The 22,340-nt window shown below is 38.5% G+C and overlaps 1 protein-coding gene across 4 annotated transcripts in view; it reads right to left on the bottom strand.

Moving 5' to 3' along the window:
* Window positions 1–5,559: 5,559 nt before the first annotated feature.
* DACH1 (dachshund family transcription factor 1) overlaps window positions 5,560–22,340 on the bottom strand; it is a 409,613-nt gene continuing 392,832 nt past the window's right edge. For 3 of the 4 annotated variants that reach the window (XM_034416815.3, XM_034416806.3, XM_087895551.1), the window contains one exon: window positions 7,517–8,274. In XM_034416815.3, the coding sequence (XP_034272706.3) occupies window positions 8,237–8,274 (38 nt within the window). In that variant the 3' untranslated portion in view covers window positions 7,517–8,236. Of the gene's footprint in view, window positions 8,275–22,340 lie in introns of all 4 variants that reach the window. The other variant, XM_034416821.3, reaches the window with a different exon arrangement.

The raw sequence follows: 22,340 nt of genomic DNA, 5'->3' as shown, positions 1-22,340 counted from the left end.
AGCCTCCAGAGCCTGGGGAGGGCAAAAATGCCCCCCCACCATGGTGCAGGAGGCCAACTAGGCCACACCCACCATGGCCACACCCACCCAACAACCAGGCAGACAACCCCTTGCTAAAAGTTTTGAAGCCCACCCCTGGGTAGTTTATAGGATAACTTAGCTTGTCTTACCTTCAGAACTTCAGGGATATGGTCATCCAAGGATCTTCTTGATGGCCAGAGACTTAAACTTAGAGAACCCAACAATGGGCTGCAGTTCCAGCCTGAGAAGCAAGCCAACTCTCCCAACTAATGTTCTCTACTTATGAAGAGAGACAAGCAACACTTAAAGCTGTTTTAAATTCAATATGGACTGTACAGAAGAAGGCATTTTTTTAAAAAAATATTTGGTTCAAAGCTGACCTGAGGGGGAAAAAATGAAAGAGAGGAAATTACATGCAACGAGAGAGAGTAGTTCAACGTGGAATTTTCTTCAGGCCTAGAATGCAGAGCTGACAGGATAAATTAATAGCTAAGAACAATCTGATTAATTCAGTAATCAGTTGGATGGGCCAAATGTTTGTTGATACTAATAAAGTAAGCTCATCAATGATTTACACAATTAATTTCCAATGGAAGTTTAAATGAAGTTCTGTCACTTTGGATTAGAGAAGAAAGCTCTTTATGTATCATATGTTTACAGGAACAGATCTCCACTTTCCTACCAAAAAGATAACCTATTAGAAGTATTTGCACATTCTGAAAATGTTCCCTTCCACCCTCAGATTCTTAATCATTGTCTATAAATTAAGCAGAAGTTGGTAATTTATCTACAGGAATGTTTAGCAGCATCGACAAAGGCAGATTTTAATATTAGTCTACATGCAACATCTTCACTCTGAAAACAGCTTGGTCAAGTACCTTCTCTGCAGCTCGGGTAAATTGTTATATTTCAGATTTTTATGTATAAGTACGACTGGCCAGCTTCATTCTAAAGTGGCAAGATTTGGCCTGCTAAAGTTCTGTTGCAGTCCAGGCAAAACAAAATGGCTCCCATTTCATGTCTAAAACTATTGAATCTTTCAGGTTGTAAGAACAATGGAATAAGGGATCTCCATCAGACAGGAGCAAGAGGCCAGTTTTGTGGCTGGAGAATATAATGTTCCAGAGACCACTTTGTACTCCAAGGTAGGGAGGTAGGAAAATTCAGGAAGGATGGCTTGGGAACAGGAAATGTCTTAGTACTGTTCCCATTGCTCCCACAAATTTCTTTGGTTCCAAGACAGTCACAAAACAAGCTTAACCAATCATAATTACATCACTATATCTTTTTCCTTGGCTTCTTGGCTAAGATACTCTCTCTCTCTCTCTCTCTCTCTCTCTCTCTCTCTCTCCCTCTCTCTCTCTCTCTCTTATCACTGCATAGACTCCCATTGGATGACCCTTGCAGTTTAATCTGAGGCAGGATTGGAACAAGGATGAATCTATCAGTGGTACATGGAATTACAGAAACTCTTTCAGTAGAGCAAGTCTCATTTTATTCTATTTCTACACATGTATTACTGAGCCAATTCTGTTGTGGTTTATTGGCTGTATCATACAATTTGGCCATTTCCCCACCAGTGACATAGTGTCTTGCAGAAACATTCAACCAACCAATAATGTACCAAAATAAAAAGAATAAGGACAGATTTTACATCCTTTCCATTCCAGCAGGTCAATACCTCACGTCTCTATTGGAAAAAATAGCTCTTGACTTTTAGTCAAGTCTCATAGTAACCTTTGATTTGCTTTTAGAAGTTCAAACTTGTTTATTACTATTATTATTATTATTATTATTATTATTATTATTATTATTATTATTATTATTATTATTATTATTATTATTATTATTATTATTATTATTATTATTATTATTTGAATTTATATACCGCCCTACTCCCGAAGGACTCAGGGTGGTGAACAGCCAAAAGATAAAATACATATAATATAAATATTAAAAAATCATTAAAATACAATTTAAAAATTTGGCCCAGAAAACAAAATTTAAAAACCCCAATTTTATAAGACAAATTTAAAATTTAAAAAATTTAAAAACAATTTAAAAAAGAGGCTAGGCCAGGCCGGCCTGCTGGAATAGGAATGTTTTAAGGGCACAGCGGAAAGCGCGCAGATCAGTGATCCTCCGTAAATCTGGGGGGAGCTCATTCCAGATGGCAGGTGCTCCCACAGAGAAGGCTCTCCCCCTGGGGGCCGCCAGTCAACACTGTTTGACCGATGGCACCCTAAAAAGCCCCTCTCTATGGGAGCATACTGGTCAGTGAGAGGCTACTGGTGGCAGAAGGCGGTCTTGTAAATACCCCGGTCCTAGGCCATGGAGCGCTCTAAAGGTGGTAACCAAAACCTTGAAGCGCACCCGGAAGACCACCGGGAGCCAGTGCAGCTCGCGCAGGAGGGGGGTCACATGGAAGTGCCACATCGCTCCCATAACCACCCGCGCGGCCGCATTCTGGACCAGCTGGAGCCTCCGGGTGCTCAAGGGGAGCCCCATGTAGAGAGCATTGCAGTAGTCCAGGTGGGAAGTGACGAGGGCATGAGTGACCATATTTAACGAGTCCCGTTTCAAAAAGGGACACAACTGATGAATCAGGCTAATCTGATAAAATGCCCTCCTGGCCACAGCCATCAGATGCCCTTCTAAAGACAGCTGTGAGTCCAGGAGGACATCCAAGTTGCGGACCCTCTCCATGAGGGCCAACGACTCGCCTCCAATAGCCAGTGATGGCACCAACTGACTATATCGGGATGTCGGAAACCACAGCCACTCGGTCTTGGATGGGTTGAGCCTGAGTCTGTTTCTCCCCATCCAGATCCGTACAGCCTCCAGGCACCGGGATATCACTTCAAGGGCATCATTGGGGTGGTCCGGGGTGGAGATGTACAGCTGAGTGTCATCAGCGTTTATACATCTCTGACTTTATTTTGTTAGCCCAAAGAAACTTTTGTGTGCAATTGGATTGTGCTTTACTGAAGTATGGCTTTGTTAGTTTATCTCTTCAGTAGCATCAAATATACAGTAGTAATTTAGCTTTAGTTACTGGAGTCAACAGTAGCCTTTAACATAACTAAAAACATATACAATAATACCATATGTCTAGGATTATGGTTGGAAATGAATTCTTTGATTTCTTAGCTTAGAAATAAGTCTGATATGAAAATAGGAATGGTTACAATTTCTATACGATGCACAATAGGGAATAAATCAACAAAACAGGGCAAAATTGGATCTTTGTATTCACAACCTGTAGTTAGCTGTGAGTTGTTGATGAACATAAAGGAAAATTGGAAATATATGGCATGCTGCCATGAATTTATCTCCATGGTAAATTTTGTTAGCAGAACACTGCAGCACGGTGACTAATGAAATAAACTCATTTAATCTGGTTTGTCGTTACACAAAAGATTAAAGAGTAAGTATGTTAACTGTACAATCTACCATCTTCCCCCATTTCAAAAAATAAGGACAAAATATTTGTGATAGACATGGTAACAAGGTATTTTCCTACCTGGGTAAGATGTCCAACTCAGCACATGCATAACCAGTTTGGCAAAATAAATGAGTGCTGTACTACTTTATTGTCATCAATTGTCTCTCTTATGGTACTAGAATATTCACATTAACCAACGTTCACAAGAGCTGCAGTGGCGCAGTGGTTAGATTGAAGTACTGCAGGCTACTTCTGCTGACAGCCGGCTGCCTGCAATTTGGTAGTTCAAATCTCATCAGATTCAAGATTGATTCAGCCTTTCATCCTTCCGAGGTGGGTAAAATGAAGTCCCAGATTGTTTGGGGCAATATGCTGACTCTGTAAATCACTTAGAGAGGGCTGTAAAAGCACTGTGAAGTGATATATAAATCTAAATGCTATTGCTATCCAGTGGTACCTTGGTACTCAACTGCTTTGAACTCATCAAATTTGGTACTCAATGTGTTCTGATGTGAAACTTTTGTACTCATTGTTTGTTTGGTACTCAATGCATAAGCTAGAACTTGTCGATGTTGGCTACCTTGTAACTCACTACATTATTCCTTATGGGAAAAATTTGTTTGGTACTTATTATTTTTGTTCTTCATGGTGCCTCCTGGAGCCAATTAACAATGAGTACCAGGGTACCAATGGACTATTTTAGTTACTTGTTTATATACAATGCCATAAACAGATAATTATAGGAGTGAAAGTGAACACTTTCATAAAAGTGTTTGTCAGAGAATTGATGCAACCATGTTTTATTGATTTTCTTTTAAAAAAAAACACCTATTGTCAGGGTTCCAAGTAACACCCCCAATGAAAGAAGGCTCCGAGGCTAGAAGTTCCTCAAAGTTCCACTTTATTAGAGATGTCATATTGGCACATCTGGGAAAACCCGAATCTGAAAGCTTCTGGGTTTTTCCCACCCAAAAGAAAGTCAAACTCCTTTCCCCCTGCACCCACATGTTCATCACATGGTCCAATCAATCCACCGTCCCAACTGGAGATGCCTCCTAGTCGCACCACTCCAGGTGCAGGCTGAACGTCCTTGACTCCCAGAGAACAGAATGTTATTATGGCTAGATATCTCTACAGCTCCATACAATCCCCCCTCCCAGTTTCCCACAGCACTAAGTGCGGCAGCCCTGAAGGTCCAAAGAAAAAGATGGCCTCCAGGACTGACACTTTCTTTGAAAGTGAAACAAACAAACAAAAAATCTTCTGAGCAAGATTCATCTAATTCACTGAGCCCGTATTTTGATTCTGAAGTTAAAATTCTTTTTTTTTTTTTTAATGTTAAAGCAGTGAGGCCAGAAGTGGGATTCACATAATTTACCAACCTGTTTTCCCAGCACTGAAAATGTGAGCTTGTGCACTTTCCGTGTATGCGCTCAGCCTCAAAAACATGCCTAAATAGGACAGCATAGAGCCGGGGTAGGTGGCTGGGCCCACCCGCGATTTCCGAACCGGCTGAATACCACCTCTGAGTGAGGCTATGCAGCAAGATGTTAAAAGTTTCTAAGAATCTTGCTGGAAGTGAGAAGGAAACCTACGAACCCCAGGAAGTTACTTTCTCCACACTGTTGTAGTTATGGAAATAACATGTTTTCTTCCATCAGTGTGTTCACTTTACATTATTCAGCACAAAGCTTTGTAAAATAAGAATCCTGGGAATATCACAATATAAAGGGGGAAAAGGTACAAATAACAGCTTCATAAACCAAGAAATGAACATAAATAAATCATGCAGATGGGCCCGTTTGCTTAGCTGGCAAGAAACAAAATATAGAAAATCTGCTTGTTAAACAATAACCACAGAATGTGCTTTTATGATGTTTTTTTTTCCTTCTTCCTTTCTTCACCACAGTAATTCATATTAGAGAGCTAGAAGCGGTTGCATGTTAAATGAAATCATTCAGCTTTGTTCTGCTCGTATTGCAAACAGCTGACTTATGTTGTTTTAAGATGCCTCCCATTAGAAAGCAAATATCCCTCCAATGTTACACATCTCACCAAATTTAATAAATATGAACTGTAAATAAAGTCACAGGCAAATTTCAGACAGTTTTATTAGCAGATTGTTGAAAAGGAGGAGGAGGAGAAAAAAAGAGAGAGAGAGAGAGGAAAATTAAATACGATAGCAGGAAACGTGGCTCTGAACATGAAACCAAGCTCAGATTAACTAGACTACGATAGAAAAATTATCCAATTCTTGCAATATGATGTAAAAACAGATTTTTTTTTTGTACAGATTTTGTACAACAAAATTCATAATAACTTTTTTTCTCATTTTTAGAAAACTTTAAATATATAGATAAAAATAGACAATTTTCATAGGTCCTACATGAAGATGAGAATGTTCTGTTCCAAAGGGTTGCATAGAACGCAGAAAAGGTGATTATAATATAGAACAACTAGAACATTTAATATCTTTAAGAGTACAAAAAGCATTTAAACAATAACATGAACACAACATTTCTTCATATTCTAGGCAAAAGGAAAAACAAAAACAAAACAAAAAAAAAGGTCTTGAGTAACTAAAGGCAGAAGAAACCCAAATTCATTTTACGGTAGCATTTCATGAACTGTAATATTTACATGTGGTTTAACAAGATATACGTCTTCTCTTCATTTAGCATTTCCATTGACTTGTGTACCAAAGCAAACAATGATTAATACCCATGGTGTCTCTAAAGAATACACTGTAAAAATGATCACACCAACTTATGGGTGGCTTTCATTTTATTATTTTTTTTGCCAGGACGAGAGGAATGGTAGATTCTGGAACCACTGTTTTGTCAGTGAAGTGAATAACCAAAAACCCCTTGTATAGAATTAGCCATTTGCCACAAAAGTTCATCCAATTATAACTGTTAACCCTTTAAAGACTGCACAACTTTCTTTCAAAAGATAAGAAATATTTAAGATTTTCTTAACTGTTTATGATTTAAAAAGAACCTTCAAAGGTAACGAAGGCTTTGCTTTGTGTTTTCAACGATAGTTTTTTTTTTAAGACGTAAAATGAAGGCGTGGTCTCGATGCATGCCAAAACGAACAGAAATCCAGACTGAGAAGCCCTCTTAAAAATTTGCCTTACCCGGCAGATTTTAAATCTGGACACGCTGTAGGTCATCCAGATGATTAAGCACTTGAAGGTTCCCAATTATGAATTCGTAGAAAAGGCGTTTTCTGCGTAAAACATTAAAGATCCAGAAAGCCTGGAGCATCCTTCCAAGTGGTCTTTAAAGGGGTAACTTGGAGAAGTCGGCCGAGCCAAGGAGAAAATTTAAGATGTACAAAACACTCGGTTTCAACTCGCTTCCAGTTATGAGCACAAAGGTGAAAAACAGGAGACTGTTTTTTTTTTTTTTATAAAGACAATAAAAATAACACGGAACCGCCTACAATGGTGGGTCAAAAGGACAAAAGACTGAAGATCATCACTTAGCTCTACGTGGTATTGGACTGATACATCAAATGTCTTTACAGCCTTGGGGACAATTTTTTTCTCCCCGGCAAGGTTGAAGTAATATGACATTAATATAGAAAAATATTTCTGGGGAGTTGACTTGATTTGGGGCCACAATTCACTCAGAAAAGTGTCCCTTTTTTTTTCAGCATATACATATAAAGGTGATCACCCCTCCCAGATGGTTAAGATTCCCTTCATTAACACTGTGACTTCAAGACAAATATTTACATGCCTGCATGCGTTAAAAATTAGGAAGATGGTGTTTGGATCAACAGGGTGACAAAACATATTCTCTAAAATTGTTGTTTTCCTAAAATCTAGTATACTACTGCATACATAATATTTTCTGTGAGTGGTTTTTGTGGTTATATACTATACACCTGAACAGTTTCAGAAATGAGGAACAACTTGTCATCCCTCTTATACTGACAGTTTAACATGAGAAATTATAAGCATTCTTCTTCTTCTTCTTCCTCTTCCTCTTCCTCTTCCTCTTCCTCTTCCTCTTCCTCTTCCTCTTCTTCTTCCTCTTCTTCTTCTTCTTCTTCTTCTTCTTCTTCTTCTTCTTCTTCTTCTTCTTCTTCTTCTTCTTCTTCGTCTTGGGATTACTGCAAATCGTACATAATGCTGTTCAAACTCTGTACTTCTTTTGTTTAAGTTCTTATAAAGTACGCCTTGGTCTCTTGCAAAGACTGTGTAAAAGAACCCATTTCCCAGAATTTGGACCAAAAAAGAAAAGAAAGAAAGAAAATGGTATATAACATTTTGTTTTGTGTATTCCTAACCTCAGGTTTTATGTTTTTTTGTTTTGTTTTTAGGAATCTTCTGATGTCCATTTGAGAAATATTCATTTTTTTTTTTTTACCATCTTGCTGGTTTGGCATAAGAGTGCTTAACATGAGAAGTGGAAGATTTCCTTGATGTGCCTAAAAGATTCAGAAGAGAATAACAGTTCTTATTCCATTGAAATGGGAATACAGAGTTCTGCTCTGGAGTCTCAGTACAGAGTTCCTGGTAGCTACTAGAAAGCTACACAAGTTTGTAGAAATGTCTTCCGTAACACAGGATGGAGCTTGGACAATGCAATGAGGATGCTCCCATCAAACACTTAAAATCTCCGCACATGGCTATGTGAAGTGATAAAAGTTTTCTGCAAAGCACCTTCCCCATTTTTCTTTTGCAGAACTTTGAAACACTGGATGTTTTACTGCAGAGTCCTCTGGCTTGGTAACACACATTGTTCCGACTGAACAAACTCAGTACATAACAGTAGTTTTCAGATAAAGTCTTCCATCTGAAAGAGGCACAAGAAAGACATTAGCAAACTCTTTCTCACAATCACATTCCCATAGTGTATTTCATCTTGTAGAATAAAATGCATTTCTTATCTATTGAGAAGGTTCACGTTACATTAATTATTGAAAATTATTATTATTAAAATGTTCTACAGGCGACACCTCCCACTCACAAGGTTAGCAAAAATGAACAGGAATTCATCACCACAATGTTGGAAGCGCAATTTAGAGTCAGGATCTTTCTATCTCATGTGGTGGTTATGTATAAAAGCCAGGGAATTTTGGCATCAGATAAAGACATGGTTGGAAGAGATACTACACAAGGGATCTGCAACCTTAAACATTCAAAGAGCCATTTGGTCCCGTTTCCCACAGAAAAGAAAACACCGGGAGCCACAAAACCCTTCCCGTGCCTGACTATTTCTTGAGCAGCCACAAAACTAGCATATGTAGTTGAATTAAATGTTCTGTTTTCTTCTGAAACTTTTCTTTTCTTGGATTTATCCATGGTTGGCCGACTGGGGATTGAAAAGCTCAATAAATTGCGTGCTGGCGGTGGTGACGCATATTTTGAGTGACAGGAGCTGCAGCAGAGAGGTAAAAGAGCCACATACGGCTCCAGAGCCACAGGTTGCTGACCCCTGTACTAAACCAAAACATAGATTTGAAACCAGAACTATTCCTATTAGGAATCACGAAAGAGAAATATAGCAAAGGATTGATATACTTAACACTGCATGTTATAACAGCAGCAAGATTGCTTTATGCGCAATACTGGAAAAAGGAAGACACCTCCCCCCCCACCCCGAAGTAGAAATAATAAAGAAAATCTTGACATTTCTTGGCTCTTGACATAAGAGCCTTGGTGGTAACACCAGCTGCCTGCAATTACTGCAAGTTCAAATCTCACCAGGCTCAAGGTTGACTCAGCCTTCTATCCTTTTGAGGTAGGTAAAATGAGGACCCGGTTTGTGGGGGCAATAAGCTGACTCTGTATAAAAGAGAACACCGCTTGGGGGGGGCTGAAAGCCCTACTAAGCAGGTATATACAAAAGTATGAAGGCTATTGCTTAATGCATTGCAAGTCGCCCTGAATCTCCGGAGAAGGGCGGCATATAAATCGAACCAATAAATAAATAAATAAATAAATAGGTAAATAAATAAATGTGCAGAAATGGACAGATTGACACTAGAACTCAAAAACAAGGACGAGACAGACTACTCTAAAATTTGGAACAAAGTGTACCAATGGTTGGAAAGGAGAAAAGGAGTTGGAACAAAAAAGGATTTAAGGTTCATAGAACTGACACCGGACAATATTTAAACAACTATGTAAATGAGGACAAGGGATATGTTTATAAGAACAAAGTAGCAATGTATGTTAAGTAGTAATTATATTTGTTGTTACGTTAAAAATATGTATGGATATGACAAAACCAGGACAGTCACACTGTGTCCAAAGTTTTTAATGTTTACTTAATAAAAAAAAAATTATTAAAAAAAATTATGGAAAGGTCATCAAGATATGGAGACTGATAGGTACCCACAAAAATTATGCTCCTTTAAGAAATCTTTCATATCTAAACTAGTTGTTTGAAAGAATTTCTCCTGATTGTGATGCTTTTATAACGAGGAAAAACTTGAAATTGGTTCACCCAACCCATTGCAAAAACCCACATACAAAATCACATATAACCGTGTCAGTCAGAGGTTTCAAATTCCATCTGTTTTTTTTTTGTTTTGTTTTTTTAAGCAATAAAAAGAGTTGGTTGGAGTCAGCAGGCATTTAAATCGAATGAGTTCAATGAAGAAAAGCCACTAAACATTCACACAATGGACTAAAATATAAATATTTTGGGAGACTTTAAGAGAAGGGCGCTTGATGGGCTCCTGGAAAGATAAATGCTAAATATACCAAAATAACTTTTTTGATTGCAGATCACATCTGGCCTACAACAGTGGAGTGAGTAAAAAGACCTGCGGGGAAGCAGGTGTTTCCCACCCCAAAAATAGCTCTTTGCCTCAAACACTTGGATAAAATTCTTTCCTCTGACAGTCTAATGTTATAAACCCACAGTGCTGATGGCACTGTGTTAATCAGTGGTGAAATGTAAAATTTGTTATTACCGGTTCTGTGGGCGTGGCTTGGTGGGGGGGTTTAATGTGATTGGGTGGGCATGGCCAACTTTTTTTTTTTTTACTTTTAAAAGCATTTTTTCTACAACCTCTTCGGTGGAAGTTGTAAAAAAAAAAATGCTTTTAAAAGGCTCTGACGATCCCAGCTAAGCCGCACGATGCAACAATAGGCAATGGCAATCCCTACAGCCTGAAACAGCTGAGAGTCGGGAGGCTGATCCAACGGGCACCAAGGGGCCTTGGTGGTGCAGTGGACTAAAGTGCTGTTAAGTAGCACTTAGCTGCCAGCTGCCTGCAATTACTGCGAGTTCAAATCTCACCAGGCTCAAGGTTGACTCAGCCTTTCCTCCTTCCGAGGTAGGTAAAATGAGGACCTGGATTGTGGGGGCAATAAGCTGACTTTGTATAAAAAAGAACACTGCTTGGGGGGGGGGCAAAAGCCCTACTAAGCAGGTATATACAAAAGTATGAAGGCTATTGCTTAATGCATTGTAAGCCGCCCTGAGTCTCCGGAGAAGGACGGCATATAAATCAAACCAATAAATAAATAAATAAATAAATAATCAGAGGCTTTTTTTTTTACTTTTAAAAGCATGTTTTCTTCTGCCGAAAAAATGCTTTTAAAAGTTTTTTTAAAAAAAGCCTCTGATGATCATGCGACTCAGTTGGGCATGGGGGAGGGCAGGGATTTTTGCTACCGGTTCTCCGAACCACCTGCCGCCATTGTTACCGGATTGATCCAGTCCGAACCGGGAACATTTCACCCCTGGTGTTAATGGAATAATACAGTCATGTGATGACTCCATCTACTCCAGAATCTACTTCCAGAACACTACCGACCAGAGAGGATTTTTCCCCATAGAAAGCAGCAAAGTTCTTTGCAGCTGGAGTCATTCCTGCTTCTTCAGACAGCAAAGAAGGGAGGGTGCATAGAGGTTTCCTTCCGATGAGAAAAGAAAGCTATATTACACCTGCCCTTATTTCTGAATATACAGTAGCAGCCAAAATTATGAAAACCTTTTGGGAAATGTGTATTTGCTAAAACTAGCTAATAACACCACTTTTTTTGGGGGGGGGAGTAGTACATAAAATTATATATCAATGGCAAGATAATTTAATCAAGAATGTAATGCAATAACTTTTAGGAAGGATTTGCTATTAGAATAGCAGTTACAATATAAAGAAGAAAAGTGAAATACATAGAAAAAACGAGATATACAAAAATTATCACCATAGAAAAAATGAAATATACAAAAATTATCACCATGTCAGTTAATACTTAGTTGGGTAACCTTTAGCATGAATTACGGCCTTACAACGTCTTCCCATGGAGTGAACCAAGTCTTTTATTTCTGCAGCTCTTAGAATGCGAAACCGTAATTTGTGTGGCCTCATTCCCAACAGGCCATGGACCACAACCTGGCTGAAGAGCAGGGATTGGGTATCTCTATTTTATAGGATTAATTTCAGTAAAATGAAGCACACACATTCAGAATCTTGTTCCCAAGCAGAGCCATCAGAAATCCAGGTGGAAATGGGAGGACAAGTTATTCCAGACAAGGTATCATACAGGATTCCATATTCATCTGAACAATCACGAAGGGAAGTTTGGTTCCAGCAATTTATTGATGGTTATAGTTTTCCATAATCTCAGAATAGACTTCTTGGTTTGTTGTAGAACAGCCTACTCTCTGTCTACTCAAGGATGAGTGGATTTTTGGATTCAAAGGTCCCATTGGACTTGTGTATGGTATCATGGGACATCTTCTGCCAATGAGTAGAGCCAGGTCTCATTTTAGGAGGTGGACTTAGGGGTCTTATGGAAGAATTAAAAACCCTAAGGAAGCCAAGAGCCTTGAGGTCACCTTTCTCCACTTATAATCTCTACCAAAGGAAGAAAGAAAGGGCTTAACATTGGGCATCTGCCCATTTGTAGCTTCTAGAAGCCATGATGTGGGCATCACAGGACATTTGGATGGCACTCTTTCATTCCTAATGAGGACCCAGATTGTTGGGGGCAATAGGCTGACTCTGTCAACTGCTTAGAGAGGGCTGTAAAGCACTATATAAAGTCTAATAGTTTAATAAGACTGTATTACTATTATTCTTCTCTTCCTTACTAGTATCTACCTCTTAACACTTATCACTATAACCATGTTGCTTGTATCTTTCAATTATATTGTTTTTACTTGTTTCCTAGTACGATTTGATAGCTTATTAGTTAGTATCCATGACTATCACTAAGTGTTGTATCTTTTTATTCTTGATGAATGTGTTTTATTCTTCTTATATACACTGAGAGCATATGCACTAAAGACAAATTCCTTGTGTGTCCAATCACACTTGGCCAATAAAGAATTCTGTTCTGTTCTGTTCTGTTCTGTTCTGTTCTGTTCTATTCTATTCTATTCTATTCTGTTCTGTTCTGTTCTATTCTATTCTATTCTATTCTATTCTATTCTATTCTATTCTATTCTATTCTATTCTATTCTATTCTATTCTATTCTATTCTATTCTATTCTATTCTATTCTATTCAAGTTAAAGGAAGGCATTTCCTCTCAGTAGGGAAGGTTATCGAAAATAGCAGCTATTTTGTTTCCTCTGAATTTTTTATTTTTTTATTTTTTGCAGACATCTAATGCTATTTGCCATCTTTCATTTAACAGCTGTACAAGAAAGCTCCTAAGCACACAACCCCTTCATCCCGATGTTGATAAAAGCATCTGTGATGCGGAGCTCAAGAGCGTTTAGCTTATAGAACTGCTGGGTTGATTTGTTTTAATAAGGCAGGGGGAACGTGAATCGCCATGGAATCCTAACCTCCCATTCAATGGGTCCCTTTAATAAATGAAGGAAAAGGAACCTGAACAATGAAAGGAGACGAAGGCAAAGAAATGGAAAATGATTCATGCAATTTTTTTTGGGGGGGGGAGACAAAACAGCATCAGGAAATCCAAATAGGAAGAACATCTTGCAACATATGGAATACAAACTCTAGCCCTTATCAAAAGACTACAATGGGGGTAACTAATTTATTGGTTCGATTTATTTATTGGTTTGATTTATTGGTTCTCCCTTTTCCGGAGACTCAGGGCGGCTTACAATGCGTTAAGCAATAGCCTTCATACTTTTGTATATACCTGCTTAGTAGGGCTTTCGCGCCCCCCCCCAGCAGTGTTCTTTTTTATACAAAGTCAGCTTATTGCCCCCACAATCCGGGTCCTCATTTTACCTACCTCGAAAGGATGGAAGGCTGAGTCAACCTTGAGCCTGGTGAGATTTGAACTTGCAGTAATTGCAGGCAGCTGGTGTTACTTAACAGCACTTAACAGTGCTTTAGTCTGCTGTGCCACCTAGGCTCTTTTTAAAGGTTAATTAAGGTTAGAGTCAATTTCTGCCCTCTGCCTCCGTAAAGGTAAAGGTTCCCCTCGCACATATGTGCTAGTCGTTCCCGACACTAGGGGGCAGTACTCATCTCTGTTTCAAAGTCAAAGAGCCAGGGCTGTCCGAAGATGTCTCCGTGGTCAGGTGGCCGGCAGGACTAAATGCCAAAGGCACATGGAACGCTGTTACCTTCCCACCAAAGGGGGTCCCTATTGTTCTATTTGCATTTTTTACGTGCTTTTAAAGTACTAGGTTGGCAGAAGCTGGGACAAGTAACGGGAGCTCACCCCATTACAGGGAGCTAGGGCTTCGAACCGCCAAACTGCCAATCTTTCCGATCGACAAGCTCAGCATCTTAGCCACTGAGCAACCGTGTCCCCTTTCTGCCTCCATAGATCTCATTAAAGATGCAATTAAAGGAGAACTTGTTTACCACAGATCCAAAACAATGCTGATGTACTGAAAAAAATTTAAATTCTTATCGGCAGGAGAGAGTTTAAGATAAAGCTGAAGCATATTAAGAATTATTAAAATGGAAAAGAACATAACAGGAAAGTATGTTCTAAATGAAAGTCATCTTATCAGCTGCCGAGTCTTTTCTCCATCATTTTAACTCTAGAAGTATACATATCCAAGGCTTACAGGAAAGCCCTACGTGGAATGTATCTACTGTATGTATCCATCCCATCCCATGGACATCTGTTCTGTTCTGTTCTGTTCTGTTCTGTTCTGTTCTGTTCCGTTCCGCTCCGCTCTATTCTCTTCTCTACTCTACTCTACTCTACTCTACTCTACTCTACTCTACTCTACTCTACTCTACTCTACTCTACTCTACTCTACTCTACTCTCTACTCTCTACTCTCTACTCTCTACTCTATTCTATTCTAAAACCTGCTTGTAAATATTTCAATAAAGAATGGTATGATGAGTCTAAGGAATCCACTGTAAGACATTTTGCTTTTGGAGAGAACTTAATGTAGAGAACTCCTCCAAGTATTAACTGGCTGGGAATAAAACATCACACTAAGATTATTAGTCACTTGAGATGCAGTCCTGATTCAAATTGCAGTTGTTATTGGTACCAGCTAAGAGAATATTTTCCTGGGGTTTACTGAATAAATGCATAGGGCTCAGTCCAGGATGGGGTGGGGGATAGAGTAATATTTAAGCCCAATTGAAATGATGGATACCATATGTGATAGATAGAGATAGATAGATAGATAGATAGATAGATAGATAGATAGATAGATAGATAGATAGATAGATAGATAGATGATAGATGATAGATGATAGATGATAGATGATAGATGATACATACATACATACATACTAGATAGATAGATAGATAGATAGATAGATAGATAGATAGATAGATAGATAGATAGATAGATAGATAGATAGATAGATAGGAGAAGGAGAGGGAGAGGGTGTGTGTGTGTCTTTCTTCTGAGATCATTGTGCAACCTAATATCTCATTGTGTCACCTAATACCAGTTTTTCCAAGTGATAATGATTTAGGGACTCAGGATCCCCCCCCCATTTGTTCAGCCCAAGAATCTTCAATCACCCCAAGTGGTTGTGCATTACAAAAGAATATTAATCAACCTGAGCAACAATGCTTTAAGATGCCTCTTGCAGCTTCAGAAACAACAACTATAAACATGTATATAGAACAGAGCATCATACATAAATATCACCCAATTAAGATCAAGTGTATCTCTGCCTATTACTTCGGTACAATGGAACACAGCAAACGAAGGCTGTGACTATGGTTACTATCTGAAGGGCTTTCCACGTCCATCATCAGAATTTATAACAGGACTGGAATTAACTTATGTCATTACACAGCTTGCCATTTATTTATTACATCTGCAAGACTAGGAAAAATATGTCTGCTCTGTAATGAGGGGAGGCAGACAAAGAATTTCAGCTGCAAGCGTAGAAATGAGTTGGGGTTAGGGTGATTGCTTTTAATTTGAGACGCACCAAGGTCTCCTAATAAACAGGACAAGTTTATTGCTTTTCAAGACTCAAGGAAGCCTGCAATGAAAGGGAGAAATCTCACCTCCTCCCTCTTTTGAATTGGAAGAGAAGTTTTCAAAACATCCCCTTTTGAAAACCATTTTGCATTTGTGCACTTGTGGGTGTTTGTACGTAAGCAAACTGCTGATGAGGATGATGGATGATAATAATAATAATAACAACAACAACAACAACAACAACAACAACAACAACAACAATCATGCCAGCAGAGGGGGAAAAAATATTCTTCTGAAGAAAGAGGAGCCAACTCTTCTTCTCCATAAGGCAGATGGGACTCAATGACCTGTCTAAGAGGACCCTCCAATGCTGTTTCCATGGTATTGTTGTGTTAAGAGTTGGATTAAAATTACCTCCCTTTTCATGAACTGTTCATGATTTTCCTCTTGAGTGTTGAAGAAGGTCAAAAGAGTCAATCAAAGGAATGGACACATTCTTCTGACAGAGTCAAAAATTGTCCAAGGACAATCATTAGGGTTAGGAAAAGAGAAGGACTGGCTTAACCATTTCGTGAAACAACAACAACAACAAAAACCCAGGAAATTTCTAGGTTCTACCATATCTCAAGACCTAAAATGGACACCTAACATCAAAAACGTCATCAAAAAAGCACAACAAAGAATGTTCTTTCTGTGACAACTCAGAAACTCAAACTGCCCAAGGAGCTGTTGATACAGTTCTACAGAGGAATTATTGAGTCTGTCATCTGCACTTCTATAACTGTCTGATTTGGTTCTGCAACCCAACAAGACAGACACAGACTTCAGAGGATAATTAGAACTGCAGAAAAAACAATTACTACCAACCTGCCTTCCATTGAAGACCTGTATACTGCACGAGTCAAAAAGAGGGCTGTGAAAATATTTACAGATCCCTCACATCCTGGACATAAATAGTTTCAACTCCTATCTTCAAAACGCTATAGAGCACTGCACACCAGAACAACTAGACACAAGGACAGTTTTTTTCCCGAACGCCATCACTCTGCTAAACAAATAATTACCTCAACACTGTCAAACTATTCACTAAGTCTGCATTACTATTACTATTAATCTTCTCATCGTTCCTATGACCCATCTCCTCCCACTTATGACTGTATGACTGTAACTTGTTGCTGTATCCTTACAATTTATATTGACTGTTTCCTAATATGATTTGATTGCTTATTTGTTCCCTATGACTATCATTAAGTGTTGTACCTTATGATTCTTGATGAATGTATCTTTTCTTTTATGTACACTGAGAGTGTATGCACCAAGACAAATTCCTTGTGTGTCCAATCACACTTGGCCAATAAAGAATTCTATTCTATTCTAAATCATTTTCCTAATACACTCTGTTATTTTGCAGTACATTTGGAAATCCTAAATAAATAGAGTACTATTCTTGCAGCGTTCCCTGAAAAAGTTTTAGCAATCTCATTTTAGCTTCAATCAGCATCTTTATTTTACCACTTGTAGCATAGCATCTGTAATGAAAGCATTGCCTGATCTACAGATGAAAGGATACAACAGAAAAGGGGAAAGAATAAATTAATGGTAATCTATGTTTTGTGGTATTCAAACTAAGCCTGAATACCTCAAAGCCTTCACTGCATTTTACGTATTGCAAAGCGATATAGCGACAAATGCATTTCTCTTAAGTCAATTTTTTCCCTGTGGTTTTGTTTAACTGGTTTTGTTTGCTGTTCGTCATAAAGGAAATCTGTCAAAACAGCAAACAGAAAAGTAAAATAACTGTCTTAATTTTAAGTATATAATTATATACATTTTCAGTATTAGGACATATTTTGTTTTGAAGGCGAGTTTCTACTAGAACATATGCTAGCAATTACGCCAGATTGTTTTTCAAAGCTTTTCAAAAGTAAGAACATAATAGGAAAAAATATCTCTTTTATCAATATTAGCTGAAACATTATGTTATTTTTTTTTCCAGTAAGCAAAAAAGATTCCATTGCTACATTGCCATTCTATCACTTGATTTCCCCCTGCAAACACACACAAGCAAACTCGGCAAGATGGAAGAGCAATTGAAGTTCATTGTGGCCGTGGTGGCACAGTGGTTAGAGTGCAGTACTGCAGGCTACTTCTGCTGACTGCCGACTGACTGCAATTCAGCAGTTCAAATCTCACCAGGCTCAAGGTTGACTCAGCCTTCCATCCTTCCGAGGTGGGCAAAATGAGGACCCAGATTGTTGGGGGCAATAGGCTGACTCTGTAAATTGCTGTAAAGCACTGTGAAGCAGTGTATAAGTCTAAGTGCTATTGTTATTGTGAAGGAATGAATGTAAGGGAATGGAAGCATTAAATAGCAGAAAACGGTGTCTGAGAAATGAAAGGAACACAAAAATGGTTCAAAGGGTTTTTAGCAATAAACGTTTTTGAGTTGGCCAACATTGTGATCTAATTTTATACCTACTCAAAAGTAAATTCCATTGAGTTTGGTTTCTTTCTCTTGAACCTAAATACTGGTTAAAGTTACAACTTAGCTTTTAATTCTTGTCAGACGCATGAAAAATGCTGGAAAAAATGGTGTTATGCTAGCCCAATGATGGCTAACCTTTTTGCCGTCGCGTGCCAAAAGTGGGGAGAGCGGGGTGGTGGTCACGTGTCCGGGTGCCCACACCCATAATTCAATGCCTCCCTGCCCCCCCACGTATGCACGTGCTCCCCCCACTTTTGGCACACAATGGCAAAAGGGTTACCAGTGGGCCCGATAGGCCCATTTTTCATCCTCCCCAGGCTCCAGAGGCTTTATTGGAGCCTGGGGAGGGCAGAAACATCCTTCCCCACCCCACAGAGGCCCCCTGGAGGCTGGAAACAGCCTGTTTCCCAACTTCTGGTGGGCCTGGATGGCCCGAAAATCAGCTGGCTGGCGCGCATGCGTGCTGGAGCTGAGCTAGGGTAACACTCGCCTGCCCACAGATATGGCTCCGTGTGCCATCTCTGGCACGCGTGCCATAGGTTCGCCATCATGGTGTCAGCCATACGCTATAAAATTAATTGGTAGCCTTGGAACCAATTTTAATAGTTTGCAATATTCTTTTCCACCTCATCTGTTCATACAGACTTTGTATCTTTTGTTAGATGAAGTTTTGACACAGGCCAAGATTCAGTTGTGGGATCTGATGCCTGGAATTTCACTCATTCTTCCGACGTGATCCTGATTTCAACTACATGCAACAGAGATACAATATTGTTATACTCCTTAATAACTACAGGTAGTCCTCAACTTATGACCACAATTGAGCCCCAAATTTCAGTTGGTAAGCGAGACATTTGTTATGTGAGTTTTGCCCCGTTTTATGACCTTTCCTGTCACAGTTGTTAAGGCAATCACTGCAGATGTTAAGTTAGTAACACGGTTGTTGAGTAAATCTGGCTTCCTCTTAACTTTGCTTGTTGGAAGGTAACAAAATGTGATCATATGATCCTGGGACACTGCAACTGTCATAAATATGAGTCAGTTGCCAAGCACCCAAATTTTGATCCTGTGACAATGAGGATGCTGCAGTGGTCATAAGTGTGAAAAACGGTCCAAAGTCATTTTTTTTCCAATGCCATTGCAGGGGTAAAATGCCCGATCCGGTAGTGATGGCGGCAGGTGGTTCGGAGAACCAGTAGCAAAAATCCCTCCACCCCACCCCCATGTCCAGCTGAGCCGCGCAATTCGGCTGAAGAGGTTGTAGAAAAAATGCTTTTAAATGTTTTTTTAAAAAAAGAAAGCTGGCCACGCCCACCCAGTCACATTACCCCCTCCCCACCAAGCCACGCCCACAGAACCGGTAGTAACAAATTTTACATTTCACCACTGTGCCGTAGTAACTTCAAATGGTCACTAAATGAACTGTTGTAAGTTGAGGATGACTTGTATACTTTAGGATATGTATTTATTATGTTCTTCCCTTCCATATTTACAAGCAGACCTAACCTTCTTTTGTACCAAGGGCCGCTGAAAATTATTTAACGTGAAACATAAGAATCAGACAGATAAATCAGGCAAATTAACACAATCCGCTTCTCAAATTGTACTGATTTTTTTTTTCCCCCAAAGAAACCGGTAATTGTGTGGTTGTGAGAGGTATGTGCAGAATAGCTGTAGTATGACAAAAAATATCTCCTTGTGAAGATAATTCCATGGGCCGATTTCAAATTAGTTTCTAAGTGGCACTTTTCCAAAGTGTTTTTACTCAGTTCCTATTTCTAAGCTATACACCAGAGGGGCATTCTCTTCTAAAACATATTCTCCAGCGCCCTTCTCCTCATTAGGGAGTTTTCAAATTTTCAAAGGATTTACACCAATAACAGAGAGAGTGCATTTGCATTGTGTCCCTCGACTGAATAAATTTGTCTTCATTGTCCTATCAAACCACAATCGTGTGCAGGGTTGAAGTACGGGTTTTATTGTTCTAACAGTGCTGTACTTATCCTTGAAAAATGAATCTCTCATTCATAAATCTTATTATGTACCATGTTAAATTTTTTGTAAAGCAGCAATCTTGCATTGTAACCACCTCTTCGCATTCCTCCATTACGATCTGCTCCAATATTAACTACTTGATGCGATTCCTTGGGATGGAGGTGGTCTCCTTCTTAAGTAATAGCCTTAACCTTTTGCTTCTGAAAGTCTAATCACTGTCCTTTTAGATCCATAACTTTTATAGAAATTGCTTTCTGCGAAAGCACTTTATCACATTTCATCTCCTAATGCTTGCCTATTCTGATTTTAACCTGACAGTTTCAATATTAATTTTCTATTTCCAGAATGCTTTCTCCTTTTGAATTCCCTTCCGTCGAAGATCTTGTTCCTCTTCTTATTATTATCTAAAATGAAGGCTTTTGCTTCATTGGATTATGACCTATCCTTGCAATGATGAAGCTTAATCTTGTTTATTCAATTTTACTCTAATAATATACCTTCAGCATGTTTTGCTTCGCTGTTCATAATTCATTTTCCACCCTCTTCTGCACCTCTATTTGCAAATCAGGCTAGCTAGGTTTTTTTTTTTTTTTTGTAGCTATGTCACGACATTCACCAAAATAATTGGGCTTTTAATAATTTTAAAGAGGTGAAATGAAAACATGGGAGCTTAGGAAGATTAACCTGTAGTTTTTGACAGATCTGGAAAACCCTGGATGAGAAATTTTGTAAACTGCAAGATTGTCACCAAAGCGTGATAATACTTCATTGTTTTAGATGCAGCTGTCAACTCAAAACATATAAAAAGGTATTTCTGCCCTCTAAGGTTGTGAGGTGTTTATTTTTCCCTTAAAACCAAATGCCCTTCAATGACAACCACATCTAAAACCTACCAACTTGTGCAACTTTTATTTTAATGAAAATGAGAAGTTCATTAAAGAAGATAAATATTTCATTAGATGTTAAATAAAACAAAGAGATATTTTTGGCTTCTCTCAGCACAAAATTCCTTTGAAAGATTAATTAATACATGCAAATTATGCAAATTAGACCCATGCAAATATTTTATGAAGACAATTAAGGGAACCATTAATTACAGCTTTTTTTTGCTTCAGTGAGATTCATTCATTTAATTTTAATTTCACTTTAACTGTTCTGATGTATAATCTTGCAGCGCAGAACTTTTATCTTTCCTGGGAGCTCAGTTTAACTTGTACTTTTCATCAAGTGAGCAACATCTACGGTCTGAAAAGAGAGTCTCAATCACGATCAAGGGAAAAAATGTGGTTGCCCTCCACTTTTGAGAAAATGGGAAACAGAAAAAACATCCCAGCTCCTGGTTTTGGACAAGGTTCAGTTGCTGAAAAAGCAATTAATTTGCTTTGGCTGTGCTAATATAGGGGAATTAGAAAGTGTGACACAAGACAAATAGAAATAATTACTTCTCCAAAATGATGTTCTCATTAATATGGTTTGAACAGTAGGAAAACACACGCACACACATAACAGGATTCTGGCAGGACCATAAGCTGTGCCCAGCTACAGGAATCAGGATAACGCAAAGCAGCTTTTTTTTTTTTTTTGGAACTTTGAAAAAAATAGAATTGATGCTCAAAATTGGAAATCAGAGAAAACACTTTTGGAAGAAGAAGTAATAAAACAAAAATTTAGACTGTGCAGAAATGAATAGATTAACCTTGATGATTAAAGATAAGGAGGAATCAGAATATTTTAAAACATGGAATCATTTTTATAGTCAGTTGGAAAAGAGATATAAATGATTGATACTATAATTGTGTATAAATGATGACTATAATATTGACTTAGAAATGAAATGTTAGAATAGTTTGGATGAATGTAAAGAAAGAAGAAACTCGTGGAAGATGGAAAAGAAGCCTAGAAGATAACACCGAGGCGTCACAGGGAAGGGAGGACTGATGTATTAAATGTTTGTTTGTCTTAAAAAATAATAAAAAAGAATTATTAAAAAAAGAGAAAGAACTAACATTGAAGGGGATTTAAAACAACAACAACACAAACCTTCTGTGGATACTTTTGTTTCTAATTTGTGAAATTTAATTTGGG

The sequence above is a fragment of the Pantherophis guttatus genome, chromosome 5, assembly GCF_059756535.1.
Source record: "Pantherophis guttatus breed Tessera chromosome 5, ASM5975653v1, whole genome shotgun sequence".
NCBI classification, from domain to species: Eukaryota; Metazoa; Chordata; class Lepidosauria; order Squamata; family Colubridae; genus Pantherophis; species Pantherophis guttatus.
The sequence above is the reverse complement of the archived record's forward strand: the minus strand, read 5'-3'. Positions and strand labels throughout refer to the sequence as shown.